Here is a 17,640-nt window from a genome sequence, read left to right as displayed (position 1 = left end):
TATTGCTGAGTAACATACTTGTTTCAGATACAGTTTATAGTGGGGGAAAGAACCTGGCAGTGCCTTGAAAGGATGTTGACTGCTAGTGTTTGACTACTGTAAAGGATGATTTAACACTTTGAAAACCTCTCCCCTCTCTTTTAAAGTTGGTTTATTTATTGCCCTATACTCTCTTTGTCTTGCTTAGGACAATGTGATTAGATGCTGGCTGTGTTCGGCCAGTTGATGATTTTCTGATACCAGCATATGGAACCTTCCTCAGGGGTAAAACTGAACATGGTGTTCAAAGTTCTGGTCTGCCAGCTCACTGGAGGCAGTTCTGCTTTTGCAGTTACATGAGGCCTCACTGATTTCCGAGGGGTTTTGTTGAAGTGAGGTCTTAGGAGTAGGGCCTTGAGTTGCTGCATCCTGAGAGCAGCTCTTGTGTCAGTTTGACACCTGCCAGGTGACACATGACCTTGCCTTGAGTTGAGAATAAAATGGTAGTGTTGGTGATGGGTATGTTTGTCCTTCAGTGACCAAATTCCTGTGAAATACAGCTCCCCCAGATGCAGTCTTAGAAAAGGCACACAATAATCTAACAAGTTCTATTCTCTTAGCCAGTGAGAGGGAGGTGCGTGTAAGACACAACAATGAGGGTGTAGTGTATTTCGGTTCTTGGGGGACTCTTCTAAGTATTTTTGGCATAATCTGTTAAAATTTTGTTTCCTTTAAACAGTACTAGAAGAATAAAGAGAAGCTGGATTGATGAGAACTATAAGAAAGCATACAACAGTTTGGAATGGATTGATTTATGATATGTCTGATACATGAGAGCTACATTTTGTGTCACTGTTGTCCAGCTGCTGCTGGAGTACTTCAGCTGACTTCATTGCACCAAGCCCAACAGATAGGTCTTCATCACTAACAGAACATAAACAAGTGTGATGCTGAAATGAGATGAGGCTCCGAAATGGAACTGTGGCCACCGTGTTAGTATTCATCACTACTTTCCTCAGTTTGTCCTGGTATACTGCATGGCAAAATGGGAAAGGTAAGTAAAAAGCTCCAAAACAAATTGACCTGCATATGGCTGTGTGCTGCTGCTGTATGTTAGCGATCTGTAAATTGCTTGTTGGCTAGCTCTGCTACAGAAGGTACTGCCTTGGTGAGAAATAAACACTTGCTAGTAAGTTAAGGAAGATTAACTTTGAGTGGTCCCGATTTAAAAAGGAAACAAAAAAAAGTACCTGAATAAAAACAAATGCTGCTCTTGGAGGAAGGGGTTGGTCAAGGCTGAAGAGTTGTGGTTTGATTTTATTATTTTTTGTTTCCTGGTTTATGGTTGTTGGAGAAACATATGTTTGTTTTTGGTTGGTGGTTTATTTATTTTTTTTCACATGTACCATATGGCCAATGGACCGAACTAGAGAATGTTATTTTTGGTGCTGCTTTCTGTCTTCCCTGGTGATTTACTGATGGCAATGGCAAACTGCCAATTAGCACTGTTGAAAGACTTTTCTTGCTGTCTTTGAAAATTATTTAAAACACTTTTTGTCAAAGTACCGTATAAGAAGTTAAATAATATGAGCAAATGTACTAGGCAATAGGAAATGCATCTATTAAAATAACATGAGCAATTTTATAAAATACTTAAGTAACTGTTTTGTGTAGTAGACTTTTACCTGTTCATCTATCTTTGATCTTACTGCACTCCCTGTGAACCCTGAAGAATTCAGTTTTTCTAAGGGTTGGGATTGTTTATGATAATAAGATGATTTGGTTTTGTCCTTGTCCTTCAGTAAAACAAATAAACTCATTCAGCAATGCTTTCTAGAAGAAGAAAGGATTGGTTTTTTTATTTTATAAACATCTGATCTCTTGAAAAATAGCAGACTATGTCCTTTAAAGATCAAGTAATTTTAAAACTAATTTCATCTTCAGTGATTGTTTTTTTCTGATTGTTCTGCAGAAAATATTTTCAGGTGTGCTTCAGGTCAAATTAGAGGAAGCTGAGGTTTTCCAGGAATACTGTCTGTTGTAGCATGGCCAACTTGTAACCCTTATTTAAGTATAACAGAAGCAGCTGAGTTCTGTGGCATGCTGAATTTTTTTTTCCATTGGGCACTTGTGGCAGAAGCAGATGCTTTGTGGTGCAATCTCTGCTGTAGCAGTTGGTTGGTAGGCTACTCTTCTGAATGCAAGCAGCAGGAAAAATGCCAAGTTCTCAAGGTTATGGTAATATATAGATTTTTTAATTGGACAACAAAAGCATAGATGTGCCTAAGACAGAGAAGAAAGGGGTGTCTGAATAGCACTGTAAGTAGTACTTTCTTCATTTTGACCAATGACAAATTCAGTAGTTACATTTTTACTAATTTCTTGCTTCAGAACCTGATAAGAGTTTTTCTTTTACTTCAGCAGATATTTATCTATGACATTCTTTCTCAGTTTTTTTTCTTTCTTACTTGATACATGACATACAAGTCTTGTTCTCTTTTGTAAAGCATGACACAAAGAAAAGTCGCTCCTAAATTAACAAAAACTTGCTATTTGGAGAGCATACAATATATGGCACTTTGCAACAATTTAAGCTTTTGTTAGTTAGACTGCTCTATTTTTTTTATACTTTTGTTTTCCATCTGAATGCTCAGAATCAATACTTTCTTAATGTTGGTATGAAAGTTCTGCGTTTATCTTCTTTGAGATCTTGCTGTTGAGCATTAAGATGATAATTTGTGAAATAAAAATCAGTGTAATGAGATCGATAATGTGTTAATTAATCATAAATCACAGTTATGAAACTAAAGTCTAAATAATATTGTACAAGAGAAGTTTGTACATAGAACATTCCTTTTATTTTTTTCACAGGTTATTCAAAATCAAAACAAACTTGAGTTAATTCAGTACCACATTTCCAATCAATGCACAATGGAAAAGTTTCAGAATGTGATGATAAATATTTGCTAAGGCTTTTTTTCCAATTGAATGTAATTTTATAGCCTTGTGGGATGATATTTTAATTCATTGATAACGTTTTCATTACAAATTTTTGAGTGGCTGAGTTAGAAGCAGACATAGCTTGCTGTTCCTATTCACTGGAAGGCTGTGGGATGTCACATTCTTTGATCATCATATTTTATTGTTCATTAGATTTATATTACATTTAGGTTCCTGTAGCTAGTTGTTAATCTTTGGACAGCAAGTTAAATCTACAGTTAGAAAGAAAATGCCATTTTACACTTTCTTAAAGGAAAAGCAACCCCCCTCAAATTGCTCAACGATAACTAAAACAAATTCTGCTTTTAAAAGCAGAAGCATAATGCTTTTTTTTAACAACCCTAATCAGTTTTCAAGTGATTTACTTTAATTTGAAACTAAGATCTTGGATAATTGTCACTTAAAATGCAGCATCATTTGTAGAATACCAATTAGACTGGGATGATGTGATATTTTTGTAGATCATATATTTCTCTAGTAAATATATGTAGTCTTTGTCTGTGCAGGATAGGATTTAGACACTTCTAAGTGATACAGACTGTGGTACTACCTTAAAGCACAAAAGTTTGTCTCAGCAGAACAATGCTTTACAAACTTTAAGATATGCTGAGAAGTTGTCAGGAGCTGAAGGAAATACTCTGTTTGAAGTGCCATTGCTGGAAAGAGCATGGCTGTATCTTACCCAGAGGTTTGATTATGTGAATAACATTTCACAAGGCAGATATTGCTGTTTGCATGAAATGACCAATTACATGGTTTTGGTTTTAATATAACTGTGTTTGAAGAAGATTGACTGAAATATCTTTGGGCATTGGAGAGAGTCTTCAAAATCAGTCCAAGATCTTTGTGGCTTTCTGGACTTTATGCAATGTGTAGAAGCACTGGTATTTGTAAGGAAGCAGTACAAGCCCTGAATGCACCTGGGAAAGACCTCTCCTGGGGGGTTCTTGCACATCAGTTTCAAGACCACTTTCTAGCATTAAAATTGTGCTATGGTTAGCACGTATGAAGTAGATGTTGGAAATGGAATCTTAAAAATGTTGATTACTGTGGTGCACAGGAGAAACACTTTTAAAGGATCTGCAGTCACTTCACATTCACAGTTAGTTCAGTGTAAGATGTCCTTGAGTTCCTCCTAAAACTGAGCTCTTATGCAAGGAGTAACTTTGTGCTTAATACCATATCTTTTGACTGAATCGTGTTTTCTGGTACTGCTGACCTGCTCAGGGTCACAGGTCTTCACCACCTCATTTGTGAGCTCTAGAAATGTGGTGGGCTTTTTGCCCTAAAGACACTGCTCTTAAGAAGATCTAACCAGTACAGAACAGTACTGTATACCTATTAGACCAGTCACAAAAATGACATCAAAGCTGTTGTATGCTGTGTAAAGTGTGCAGTCTTGGTGCGTTGATCTTTAATGTGACTACTGGTCTGAGTACGTAACGTTCCAGGAGGAGCACTATGTTCCATAATGGTAAAAAACTTCCCCTTCTTGGATCAACAAACTTCTTGATGGCTGTGGAAATTGGGAAGGAAGGTAAACAACTTTACTGAATTAGTCAGGCATGGTAGGATGAAATTCAAGTATTTTTTCATTTTAAGTATATGACTTTTATTCTCGGTCAAAGACAGTTTTTGGCAGTGTCTTGCATCACTTTTAGAAGATGTTTGGCTACTTGAAGTGGTAAGAGCAGGTATGCAATATGTATTGTGAAAACCTGATGCAATTTAGTGCTTCAAGATTAGCTAAACAATGTTGTTTTCATAGCACCCTGAAACCATTAGTGTATTTCATCATTCTTCTTTAATGATGAAGAATTAGTTGAAAAACTTCTGGTTTTCCCTTCCTCCAAGGGTGTTGTCATAACTGCAGGATTTCCTCACTGCATGGGGATGGCTTATTTTGGTGCACCCGTGCAAATTCCCATGTGAAGACCTCCAGGAGAACTTTTTGAGATATTTGTCTAGCTTCCTAGTTCATGAAACATTCACTCATGCTTAAGTAATGAAGGCTGAGCGTGTTTTCTTTTAAGCATGATGTCTCTCGTTTGGAGAGAAAATGGCCTGGACTTTATAGTAAAAATGTCTTCTCTCTCCTCTGTTTTCACAAAATTAGAATTACCATGCTGGTTCTCAGCCACAATAATCGTAAGTGTTCAAAAGCACCTAAACTTAGCAAGGGTAACAAAACCTAACTGAGACTAAAACAAAAAGCCTCAGCCAGTGGTGGCTAATTTTGGAGTAAGAAACAGGAATATTTATCCTTGGAGGAAGAAGAGTCCTAAAGGAAGAACCACAGAGGAAACAAGGCAAGGAGGACAGAATCTGTTTGTTCTTTCTATCTATCTGTCTATATGTCTGTCTATCTATCTATCTGTCTTCACCCTTGGCAGTAGTTATGCATATTCTCTTTAAGAAAAGGTGAGAAATCTGAGAGGTGCATGTTAGTATTTTGCATCCATAACCCACCTTAGTTTTTACATGGATCCTAAAAGAAACTGTTATGTGTGTAAATGCTGCTAGAGCCTTCTGACTGCGTGTTCTGATTTTTGGAGTTAGACACTCATTTCCCACTGATATGAGTTAAGAGCAACCAATCAAAAAAGTTAAAGGGACTACAGACTGGGAGGAGTGAGGACAGGCAAAGGGAAGGGAAGGGACAGGCTGGGATGCTAAAGTGGAAAGTGCTTATAACAATTTACGTCCGTTTGGAGAAGAGAGAGCTCTTTCATTTCTATTAAACAGAAGGGAAATGTTTTCCTTTGGAAATTCTGTTGCAGATCTTCCAGGAGCTGAAATTAAAGGAAGTAAGAGTTTCCTTTTTCTTTTTAACACTAGTACATGAATGTTATTCTGTTCTTTATCTAAAATACACTTTAAGCTTGTTTTCAACAAGAAATTGGCCTATAGCTTACTGATACTAAAAGTAGTTGAATTTCATTAAAGCCAATCAGCCGATGTAGATTTGGTATGGTTACTGGGAGTCCTGTACATGTAGTGAGCACCCTGTCCTAGGTGAATAAAGCAGAAAAGCTGTATAGCTGTTCAGGTGGGACAGTGTTTAAGTCTGCAGCATCTTTGTGTCTGTCTTATGACTGTTGCAGCACATCTCCTCTGTGTGAAAAACGAGGTTCACTCTCCTGTGAGAATTTAAAAGTTTAATAGAAACACAATAAGAGGCACATAAAATAAAGCAAAGAGGTAACAGCCGGGTGCCTTGGCGCTCTGCCAAAAGCACGCCTGATGCTCGGGGATAGTCCTTTTTTATACCATTTTTACTGTCTGTTCTTTATGCATATTCAAACTTTTCCAGAAACTGTTCTGCATGGCCACTCCTTGGTTCCACCTTTTTAGAGCATGCGTATTCTTCTGCCTTGCGGTTTTATTTCTTTTGATTCTTGGGCCTGGGCTCGATAGGTGAGAGTAGATAGTAGAGTGGGCCTCTTAATTCCCCAGACAGTCAGGGTTGATAGCAGCTTTAGGCCTCTTTGTTCTCCGGGCAGAGTGTTGATAGCTGCTTTGGCCTCATCCTCTGTTTGCTTGGAGGTTATCTTACCCACTCACACTTGCTAAATTCTTGCTGAAAAGATAGAAAATTACATCCAAACAGCAAAAGCATTTCTAACATTGTATAATATTCACCTTAATACTTGCGAGAAGCCAATATTATGATACGCGTTTATAACATCTGGCACCAGTGATTTTTGGAGAACTGCAGTGAAAAGGATTGCTACCAAAGGGGTTTTGCAGCACTGCCTTGTTCCTTGCATTTTTTGTAACCTGCTAGCTAGGTTAGCTCATCAGTTTATAGGATTATAAAACTTGGTTGCTGCCAGAGTATTTAATGGGATCTGGCTCAGCCAACATCTTGAGGTACTGCTCTTGATTACAGACTAGTGTTAGAGTTGGGGAAAGCCCATTCTTTTCCCCAGTGTGGCTTCTCTTAATTCTTCTTCAGCCTGAGTCTTCTGTGCTTCCATGAGATATCCTCTCGTGCACCCAGCCAAATAAAGACTGCCTGCTTCTTAATGCTACATTGGTGTTAAGGAGTTTTATTTTTACCAGTTTTTGGTAACAACTCCTCCAAAATGCTGGTTGCTGCTCTCAACCAGAGACTATTGAGACTATCATAGGGGTAATTTAGCCAAGCCAGGAAAGACAGTTGCATCTGACACTGCTGCTCATACCTTACTGTAACATTTTTAAGTGAGTAAAAGGGGCTTTGCAATGATCTGTCATTTTTTGACAGTAGTTGATACTTAGTAAATCTAGATTATTAGAGGCAGAGAATTCTTACTGGATTTCAAACAGCACCACGATAGGGGGAGCAACAAAGGTAGACAAAGAGGTTGAAGTTTAAAATAGATTAGGCAAATTGGAGACTGAGTCCGGAAGCAGGGTGAATGGTGGCTTGAAGGTAGGTGAAAGTGTCTCAGTCAAAACATGGGGTTCAGTAAAGAAGAAGAAGAAAATAAAATGTATACACGAAGAATTGGGAAGAAATTTGATGTTGGCATTATAGGTAGGAATGATGGTCATGTTAAGTGTGACTCATCACATTATTGCTGAAAAAAAAGAGGTGTAAGGAAATAAGTGTGACGTCTACTGCTCCAGCATGACACAGGAAGTGTTCTTTTTGCTTTGCTTTGTGCTGGGTCTGATTCAGGATGCTGCACTGGAGAGAAAATACATTCATTAGATGGGGTTCAAAGAAGCAACAAGTGATCAAAGATCCAGAAGGTCTACCCTGTAAGGGAAGGATCAGTGTCTTGACATTCCTTACTTTAAGGGAGAGGTGTGAGAAGAGAGTCAGGAGGATAATTTTCAAATGCTTTAAACATTCTTGCCAAGAATTTCTTGCCAACAGAGGAAAAAAAAAAAAAGGCATAATCTATTGTTTGTGGCCATAGTGAATAACAGGATATAAGGGACTGAAATTGAGTGGGAGAGGAAGGTTAGACAGTGGACAGTTTTTGTAATGGTAAGTATAGTTACATATTGGAGTAGATCGTTGGGGAGGGGTTGATGGTGAAGAATTTCCATGTAGGCAGCTTCAAGAATAAGTTAAACCAGCAATGACAAGTAAATGTACCATAATTGGTACCAATAGAGATTTGCGCTAGCACAAAAAGAGTGAGTTACACTGATTTTTAAAGTCAATATGACACTTCCAAAATAAATCTTAGCTAGGGAAGACCTACAGCTGGCAGGAATGCTCCAGCTTTGAAGTAGCAATTGTGATGAAATTAGTTTTGAGCGGGTGATTGGGCTAGATGACCCCCAGAAGTCCCTTCTAACCTAAATTATTCTTGACATTTGCCAGGTTTATCTCTCCTTATACCAAGAGCAACATGACAGTGTGTTTCATTACTAAATAATATTGATATTTGCATGAGATATGTGAGAGTTGCCCTTTATTATAGTATAATTTGATCCCTTAAAATACATAAAATATTTGCTTGTATTTTAGCAGATTCCCTTATCTGTTTATTTTTAATCTCTTACTGTTATTAACAATAAACAGCCACTTCTATAGCTAGGAGCCATGAACATACAGTGTTAGAAAAACATCAAAAAATGACTTACTTTTATTTTCAAGTGTGATTTTTTTTTTTCCTTTTTTTTCCCCTCACTCTCACAGTTTAGAGTAGTATCTGACTCAGTATCCCTGCTGTGTAATTATGACTTTATTTGCTGCCGTGATAACAAAAAAGCTTTTTTCATTATTGATACAATCTTTAGGATTAGAGTCCTGAAAGTTGTTTCTTTTTAAGATGAGGCACTGGTAAGTCTATAATTTAGTTTTGTTTATAATGCACTTTATTTTGTTTTCCTGAGCATGGCGGAAAGTGAATAGAAAGCAGTTTCCTTGCTCACAGTGCAAGGCTTTATTCCAGCTAGTCTCTGCCTAAAAAGCAATTACTCTACAGTATTTTAGAACTGTGCTTCCAGCTGTTTTTCTGGTAGTCTCCTCAGCTTTCATGCAGCTTTCTGCCTATTCCTGTGGATGCTTCTCACAGATGTGCCACCAATCCATCTAACTGTAAACAGCAGAATCCCCCTTTTTTTTTTGCTTGTGACAGTATATAATTTTACTATGTAATGCTCAAAAAGAATTTAAAAGTTTTCAGTGCTTATCAAGCATAAATTTTGCTATAGTAGCTTGCAGACACATATCAATGCCATGAATGTGTAAGTTTCTTCAGACAGTTCAGAGATAGGCTGAACTAAATCTTTTTTCTGTTACAAATTACTAGTGAAGTACTTGTGCCAATAAACAGCCCTCATACTTGGTTGGACAGCCCCTGGAGACACACTGTAGAGGTACTGTTAAAGATTTGAATAAAACAAAAGTGATGGGATTATATTTGACTTACAAGGTTGTTGTTAATTTGCAGCAATGTGTGAGCATGATGAAGCTTTGATCCTGAGTTGCTTGCAAGGAGGACAAGTTAGAAAGAATATGTTCTCAGAGTCAGTTTGTTCAACACAGTTGTCAAGGCACAAAGAAACAAGGAGCATCAGCAACCTCAACCTGCTAGCGTGTATGGAAACAATAACCAGACTTCTGTGGTGGCTTGAACTTTGTGCCCAGGCTATTAAGAGTTTCTAAAAGTTTCAGCTCTTAAAATAGCGCCATTAGTTGTGAGGTTGTAGCACTCTTCTGACTAGTTATTTTTACTAGGTGAATTTTCTTCTAATGTATTAATATGTTAAATGTTTGCCTGTAGATCAATCATTACTTATCTCTTTTTAGTTTAGGAAGCTGCGTTTTCTTGCTGTAGTTCCTGCCTTGTATGTGTATGTTTTTTTTCTGAGGGGAGGGAAGGGAGTAGTTTGAAGTAAGAGCATCTTGATTTACATGTACAGAAACTCACTGATTTACTGACAATTCTGTAGTAGAAACAAATCATGTTAAAGTGTTTGGAAGCTTTCCTGTTGTCAGAAGTAGTTGCTTTTTCTGCGTGCTAGCGTTCTGCTTTGCTGTGTACTTTGTTTCCTTGCCACATTGGACTCTTAAGTTAATTATACTGAGATTATTCAGCATCTTAACCCTCAAAAATCTTGAGCCCTGAATGTTCAAGAGTATGTGAGCATATTAATGTGATAATTCTTGGACAAGGTTTGAGACAGATATACCTGGCTTTTCCTGGACATGACGTCAATTTCTTAACGGAAATTTTGCCTGGGCAGAAATCCTTCAGATGCAGAGCCTGCAGCCTGGATGGGTGGATGCTGCTGCACAGGCATCCTGTTAGTCACAAGGTTACTGCATGACCAGAAATTCCAGTTGTGTACACACAGATCAAGTGTGCACAGTAAGTGACACCTTTGGGAAGTTTTATGTAAGTGCATAGTTGTGATAAGTAGTTGCTGAGCAATTATACAATAGTGCTCAAGTCCATGTGCTTTTGGGATGTCTGAGAGGGGTCAGCCACTCAGTTACTGTGCAGTTGGTTGCTTTATGTGCTGTGAGATACTGGCATTGTATCTGGAGGATGTTTAGAGGTGCGTGTGTTGTAGAGTTTGTTTGTGTGGAAGCATCAGGGTTAAACATTTTTGCCTTGCACAAAGGTTGTTTGCACTCTCTGTTGATGAGAGAGGCTCTGGAAGAAATAGGGGAGACCTTTCTGGAATTCACGTGTGTACACACATGCTGGTAGAAAACTGCTTTCTCATAGGTAGAGATGACTCCCTCAGGTCAGGGCTCATTTTCCCTTGTTCTCCTCCACCCTGATTTACTGAGAAGGCAGTTGTATAGAATGCAATTTTATATTGCACAAAGACCCTGAAAAAGGGATTAATGCTTTACTCTGTATTTGTAGTATGTTGCTTTAGACCTGATGGTATTTAACTCAGGAAAGTGTTTAACTGTAACTGAATGGAAGACTTCTCTTGTTGTATTTTGGGGATCCAGCAATTAGTTGAATTGAGTTTTGTGGTATTTTAGCTACAGATTAAAGTGATCAAAGGTTTGAATTGGGTGAAGCTGAGAATTTGTATTTACGCAGGAAAAAATTGATGCTAGGGCATTTACAGTATGTATATACTGTAGTAAGTGCTTTAAGTTGTTTTAAGTGCAGTCATAAGATAACCTAATGTCTTGGATAATGAGCATAGGATGGCTTTTTTTCAAAATTCAAAATGTCACTGCAGCTTCTTTTGCATTAAAACATGCTGCTGTATCCTCTTTTTCCCTCTGTCACAGGCTGTTAGGACGAGGACAGAGCATCTTCTTGGTCAGGCAAAGGGAGAATGTCTGGAGCTCAGCAGCAGTGTGGGGGTTTGCTGTCTGTGCAGCCACTGCTCACGTTCTGCTGACTGAGTGGGTGCAGAACTGCTGCAGCACTGCTGCTGCTGGGGTTGAAGGCAGATGCTGCTCATGGGTAGAAGGTCTGTGTGGGAAGACATACACAGGGAACAACATTAGGGGTTGTGTAGTTCATGAAGTTCACTTGGTTCCGTGTCTCAAGCCTGTCCAGGTCCCTCTAGATGGCATCCCTTCCCTCCAGTGCATCAGACACCACACAGCTTGGTGGTGTTGGCAAACTTGCTGAGGGTGCCATCAGTCCCACTGCCCGTGTCACTGACAAAGATGGTAAAAAGTGCTGGTCCCCATATTTACTCCTGGGGGTACCATGCATCAGTGGTCTCCACTTGGACATTGAGACTTTGACTGCAACCATCCAGCTAAATTCCTTACTCACTGAGTGGTTCATCTGTTAAATCCATGCCTCTACAGTTTGGAGACAGGGATGTTGTGCAGGACAGTGTCAAATGTTTTGCACAAGTCTGGCTATTTGCAAGAGGTGAGAGTTAGAGGATGAGAGGGAGCTTGAATGATTATCAAATTGGTAGTTTTATGGTAACTTGTTTTCTCTTTCAGATCCCTTTTCCAGTTTTAACTTACCAAGTCAGTAACAAGGAGAATCAAACCCCCTGCTTCTGTGAATTCTGTTACAGCAGAGCATGCTATATTAGTAAATGGAATTAGAAGTTCAGTAGGTTATTAAAAGTGGTATGCAGAGAAATATTTTTCCTTAAAATAAAAAAAAACCACAAAAGAACTGCCTAGGAATTTGAGACCACTAGATAGCACAAATATTTTGGTATCTTAATATAGGTATATGTGCTTGTTTGTAGAAAGTAGCTGAAAGTATTGTTGTCTGATTGAGATCTGAGGAGAAACACGAGATGTCACAGATGACTTGTAGTCAAACTGACTGTAAGAGGTCGAGTTACCTACAGGGTAATTACATTTGTTTACATGGTCAGTAAATCTGTAAGTATTTCAGGTGAAGGTGTTGTTTCTTGTGCTCTTTTAACAGATGTGAAAGAAATGTGTTATATCAAGTTTAGATTTTGTTTTTATTTTAATGCTGAAATTATGATACCCCACAGAGATGCTGATTATAAAGCCACACTGCTCAGATCAGATCAACAGTTACGACTTCTTTGATATGTCCTGTTAGGGATGAGTGTAATTAGCTGCTCTGTGATTTTTAGAAGATACTCTTGTTCATTGGTAACAATAAAATGTATGTATAGACACACATCAAAACTAAATGATGGAAGCGAACATAATAAATGAATGCAGCGTGTATGCTTAATACATGTGTTTCTGCAGAAGGGTAGAATGGATTTTTTTATTTTAATATGTTAAAAAATGCAGTAGAAATGCTTTCTTTTGCCTTATATGCTTCAGTCCTTCAGTGTTGCCAAGAATGCAGGCTAGCTATTGACCTGTCCTGTATCTTGTATTTCAGTGTTATGGTTGTAATGTTTGCTTAAACTGGAGCTTTGTGCCTGCTTGAGCAGTATAGTTACAGTCTTGCTCTTTATTTGGCAGTTAGTTTGAAAAAATAATTGTGACATAATGATCTTTGTAAAAGGTGTCGCTGTAAATTGTGGTTTTGAGGTAATACTGTGATGTTGTTGAAGGCTTCCTAGTTTCTTTTATACTGTTGTACACTTTAAATCTTGTGCAAGACATGTCAGAAATGTCAAAGTGGGAGGTTTTTATGACAATTACTTGAAGGTAATTTTTTTTCACTGTGAAGAGTTACTGTTCAGGTTACATGAATTCAGTGGTTTGTATACTCAGCTGAGCTTTTCTTTTATCAATTTCTTAAACTGAACTCTTTATGCAATGAATTTCTACAACAGAAGTTGCAATAGTTGTTGTACTGCTTTGCTTTTTGGAGAATAGAATATATGAAGCTTTTATTTATTCCTTAGTGTTTCTATTCAGAGATAGAGATGTGTTAAATACTGATTGCTTATTGTGGGACAGGTTTAGCATATGATTTCAGTGACCTTTTTATATCACTTTCCCCTTAAAGAAGAAATGCCAGTAGAGGTGTCTGTACTTCTTAGCACTGGGAATAAAATCAGAACCAAATAGCTGGAACCTAAAAAGCCCGGAGGTTTATATTTATCCAAAGAGTCTTGGGCAGTGCTGTTTACTAGTCATGGAAGTGTGAATCCTAGTAAAGTTAACAGTCAGATCAGGACAAATAATTTGCAAATGTGTGATTTCTTTTTTTGTTTGTTTGTTTGCTTTTTCCCCATCACTGTAGCTTGCTGTTCTCTGCTTTAGAAGAAGACCTTCAGCTCAACTGCTGCCAATAACTCTTCTCAAACAAATCATGTGTTTAATTATCCTTATTGTCTGAAGCCAGTGCACAGACAGAACACCATATGCTTCTGTTGACTTGACCTCCTTATTTGTGGGTATCTGGATTTTCTGTTATAGTATTCTTTTTATTCCTTGTGTCCAAAGGAACAAGGAATTCAGACTCTCTGTCAGCCCTCATCAGGGGAGATTTGGATGTGGTGTCATACTAGATTTTATAATGGTTTTGGAAATCTTCTGAATTGTGACCTTTCTCTAGTGAAAAAATTATATCTAGAGGCAAAGGTGTGCAATTGCATCTGGAGACATTTAAAACTGTTCCTGGCTGTTCTATCCAGCTATGAAAATACTCATTAAGTAAATCATTCATCAGTTGTCACAATTCTGTTTGGCTTCTTTGGCTTTTTAATTTCTTACAATTGTTTTTCCTCTAGAAAAATGTTGTATTCTGTGGCTTTTTAGAAAAAAAAAAAATCAAACAAACACGATGTACCATTTCATGCTTCCATTTTGATTGGTAAGCTACATCATTTTTAGGGTATTTATATTAAAGATGGAAAAATGGAGGGGAAGCAGATTCTCAGAGTCTGATCTCTTTTGTACTCCCATTTTTCTGCTTTGTGTATGTGGAATCTGTGAGAAGGCAGGGGGCTTTATTTTTTCAAAGGACTGTTTACAAGAAAATGGATTCTGAAATTTACATTTCAAAATAGAAAGGTTTTACCAGTTGATATGACAAAGGATCGTATTCAGATTGCTTTAAAAATTTTTGAGAAAACAACTTCAGCTCCTGCTGCAAAGGAATGTTTAAACAAAAGTATCTAGACTGAGATTGGATCAGGCCCTGAAAGTTTCAAAGCAAGCACTTCAGACTTGTGCTAGTGCTCTAAAATTGGAGAGAACAAAAAACACTGTATAGAGATCCTTGAAGTGCAAAATGTGAAAAGATTGCAATGAGAAATTAAGTAATTAGAATTATTGAGGTTTGTTTTTTTTTCTAACAAAACTAGGAAAACCTGCAGAACCTTCCCTCAAAAACAAGCTGTTCTTCACAATGAAGATGCTTACTTGAATAAGCATTTTTTAAAATAGTTACAGTCCTAATAAGTACAATCCTATGTGGAAAACAAGGGCAATAAACAGTAGTTGTGCTGGATTGTTTTGGTAGATTGAAATAGTGAATTGCTGAAATGACCCATCAATTTGAGTAACAAGATTAGGGATAAAAAAATGACTTGCCCACTTGTTTTCCTGCATCTTGATTTTGTTTGTTTCCTGATGCAGAAGATGTTTTGTCATGATTAGTAGGATGTATTTTTTTGTAAATCATCTACCGTATTTTCCTGTCTTTAATTTCACAGAGTATTATACTTTAAAAAAATTGCATATTCTCTGATCCCTTCAAAATAATGAAATAGCTTTATGAATATGAATAGCTACAAACTCTGTAACTAGAAAGGCCCACAGAATCAAGTGTTCGAAGAGGACTAATAAAATTTGACCTTGAGCAGTTTTCTTAAGAGCTTTTATTTATAGCATGTCTTGTTGTTAGCCTTTACAGTATACTGCTTTATTTGTGTTTGCATGGTTGATTGCTTTTCTGCTTTGGATTTTATAACTCATCATAACTTGTTTATAAAAGGTTTTAATTTCACTTTAAGAGCAGGGAAGCTAATTAGCTTTTGTTGAGTAGTCATCCATGGTAATATATTGTAACATTTCAAGGACACCATGTATCAGCTTTTTGCCAGTTTTGAGATAAGTCAGTATCTGATTTGTAAGCACACTTGAGGTTAAAATTTTGGGGGAAAATTTTGTTAACACCCTCTTTACTCTTCACTGTTTGACGTTGCTGGTTATAAATATAATTTGTGCCTATGTGCAGGTTTTGACACTTGGTAATTAGCTCAGCTTGCTACAAGGTTTCACTGTTTTTGTAAGTCTAAATGTCACAGGAGGATTCTGGAACATCTTTAATATCTGTCTTGTGTGGACGTAGCTTTTTGTCTGTGCCTGTGTGGTAGGTTTGACAATTCCTCTGCTTGCCTCCCATTGGTCGGACATTTGAGAATTCAGTGCTTCATTTGTGCCTTGTGAATATCTCCTGAGCTCTGGAGTCACTTCCAAAGGGCAACGGAAGCAATGTTTGCATTTTTTGTCTGTGCATCACTATGTGGATATTGGATGAGTGTACAGTGCAATAGGAACAGAATTTTGTATCACAGTATTGGGTAATTGTATTTGCAGTTATATTTTGCAAAACTTGTGCTAAAGAGGAAGTATAGCCTATGTCAAAAAAAGTGTCAGTTTTAAGATGAAGTTTAGAATTACTTAAGTGCTAGCATAGTAAGAATTTTATTTTATTTACTAGAGGAATTCACTTTTTTTTTGGCTGACAGTTGAAATAATTTAGTCTGCCACATATTAGCATAGCAGGATTTTAATTTAAAACGATATCTGCTTTTATGACATGAAGATGAGTATTTTATCAGTAATATTAAAAATAGGATGGCTTGTAAGGTACTTGGGTATTATGAACCAAGCATGGTCTAAAAATACATGTTGCTTACATCTGTGGGATTGAAGTGGAGGACCGTGCAGGTATCATCGTGACTTACTGGATACTGATTTACTTGATACTACCACTTCATGAATCACATAAAGCGTCTGAACTGATTTTATGGGAAATGCAGTACTTGATTTTTATACCTCCTGTAGCTTGAACAAAGAAATGTTCCTGTAAGAGCCGTGCCAGAGTGAATTGGCTGGCATGTTGACAAATCCCGAATTCACTCAAGAGTGACCTCCTCTTGCCTCACCGCTGACTCTGGATGAAACCCAGTGTGGAAGCTCGCTGCCAATTAAGACCATTCTGTTATCAACCTGTAAACCGATCAACATCCTTGATGGGAGTGTAATGAATTAATACATGAAGCTTGTTAGTGTCTCTTACCCATGGCATGATGGTAACTACTGTAGGGTTTTTATAATGGGAGTAAATGAGTTGTAGAATAACTAATCACAGAAATACCTGAATTAGCACTTACTACAGTGTGTTCTCACAGACTCAAACATTTATTTAATGGCATTTTAATAACTCTTCAACAGGGTGTACAGAAAAATGAGATATCTGCTGTGGCACCTTTAACTTGTAAAAGCTGAAAGGGTTGTCATTAGGGTGGGCCATAAACTGTTACATTGGTGAATTTAGGAATGTTGCCAGTAATACAGTGTTGATTTGAATATTGATTTAAAGTTTCCCCCCTTGGATAGAGGAAAAGTCGTGTTTTACCAGGTATCTGTGCCTTCTCTACGTGTTTTACTCATTGAGTATTTGTGTACAATGCTTTGTTGTCAACCAGAGCCCTTTGTCTGTGTGTCAGACACAGTCAACCCTTCCTGTTGTTGTTTAATGAAAAAAGGGGGTGAAGTTGCTATGGTTCAGTTGGGTAAGAGCAGAAAATATAAATCAGGCCTACAATTAATTGGCAAAGCTAAGCCCTCTGTGCTTGGCTTGCTGTGTTTTTTGAGTGCCAAGTCTGTGGCTGGTTACCTTGTGTCTGTGTGGCAGATCCATCACTTTGAGTGTTTAGCTGGTTTGGAGTTTGAAGGAAGACTCAACTGCCTGCTTGTGATATGGGAAGGTCATAAAGCTTTTCCTAATCTTGTCTGATGCATCTGCCTTTGGGTACAATCAGCCATACAAACACAGAGCTCTTGAGTAAATGATAGCTTGTCTTTTATTTATGTAATTATTTATTTATGTGAATACAGCTGCCTTAGTCCAGTGATCTTAGTTCAACACGTTCAATTTCCAGTTGTGAAAGCGGCCCATGATTTAATGTATTTGTGAACTTGCTTGATTGATAAGGTAAATAACAGCTCCCAAAGCTTTCATACAGCTTTTTATGTTGTAGACTGTAGTTCTTTTAGCAGACAGTCAAGGCTTTCCTTGAGGAATAATGGCAATACTAACTGAGAATCGCTGAAACATTCTTGGGTTGTGAAAGGGTCTTCAGGCAATT

At 37.6% G+C, this 17,640-nt stretch overlaps 1 protein-coding gene across 2 annotated transcripts in view; it reads left to right on the top strand.

The window, feature by feature from the left end:
* Positions 1-731: 731 nt before the first annotated feature.
* Positions 732-17,640, top strand: part of MGAT4A (mannosyl (alpha-1,3-)-glycoprotein beta-1,4-N-acetylglucosaminyltransferase, isozyme A) — a 71,977-nt gene continuing 55,068 nt past the window's right edge. Inside the window, exon 1 of one of the 2 annotated variants that reach the window (XM_008635803.2) lies at positions 732-1,033. In XM_008635803.2, coding sequence (XP_008634025.1) covers positions 940-1,033 — 94 coding nt within the window. In that variant the 5' untranslated portion in view covers positions 732-939. The remainder of the gene's footprint in view (positions 1,034-17,640) is intronic. The other variant, XM_017737002.1, reaches the window with a different exon arrangement.

The sequence above is a fragment of the Corvus brachyrhynchos genome, unplaced genomic scaffold (assembly GCF_000691975.1).
Source record: "Corvus brachyrhynchos isolate BGI_N302 unplaced genomic scaffold, ASM69197v1 scaffold83, whole genome shotgun sequence".
Taxonomy (NCBI): domain Eukaryota; kingdom Metazoa; phylum Chordata; class Aves; order Passeriformes; family Corvidae; genus Corvus; species Corvus brachyrhynchos.
Note: the sequence above shows the minus strand (reverse complement) of the source record. Positions and strands in the feature narration are given on the sequence as shown.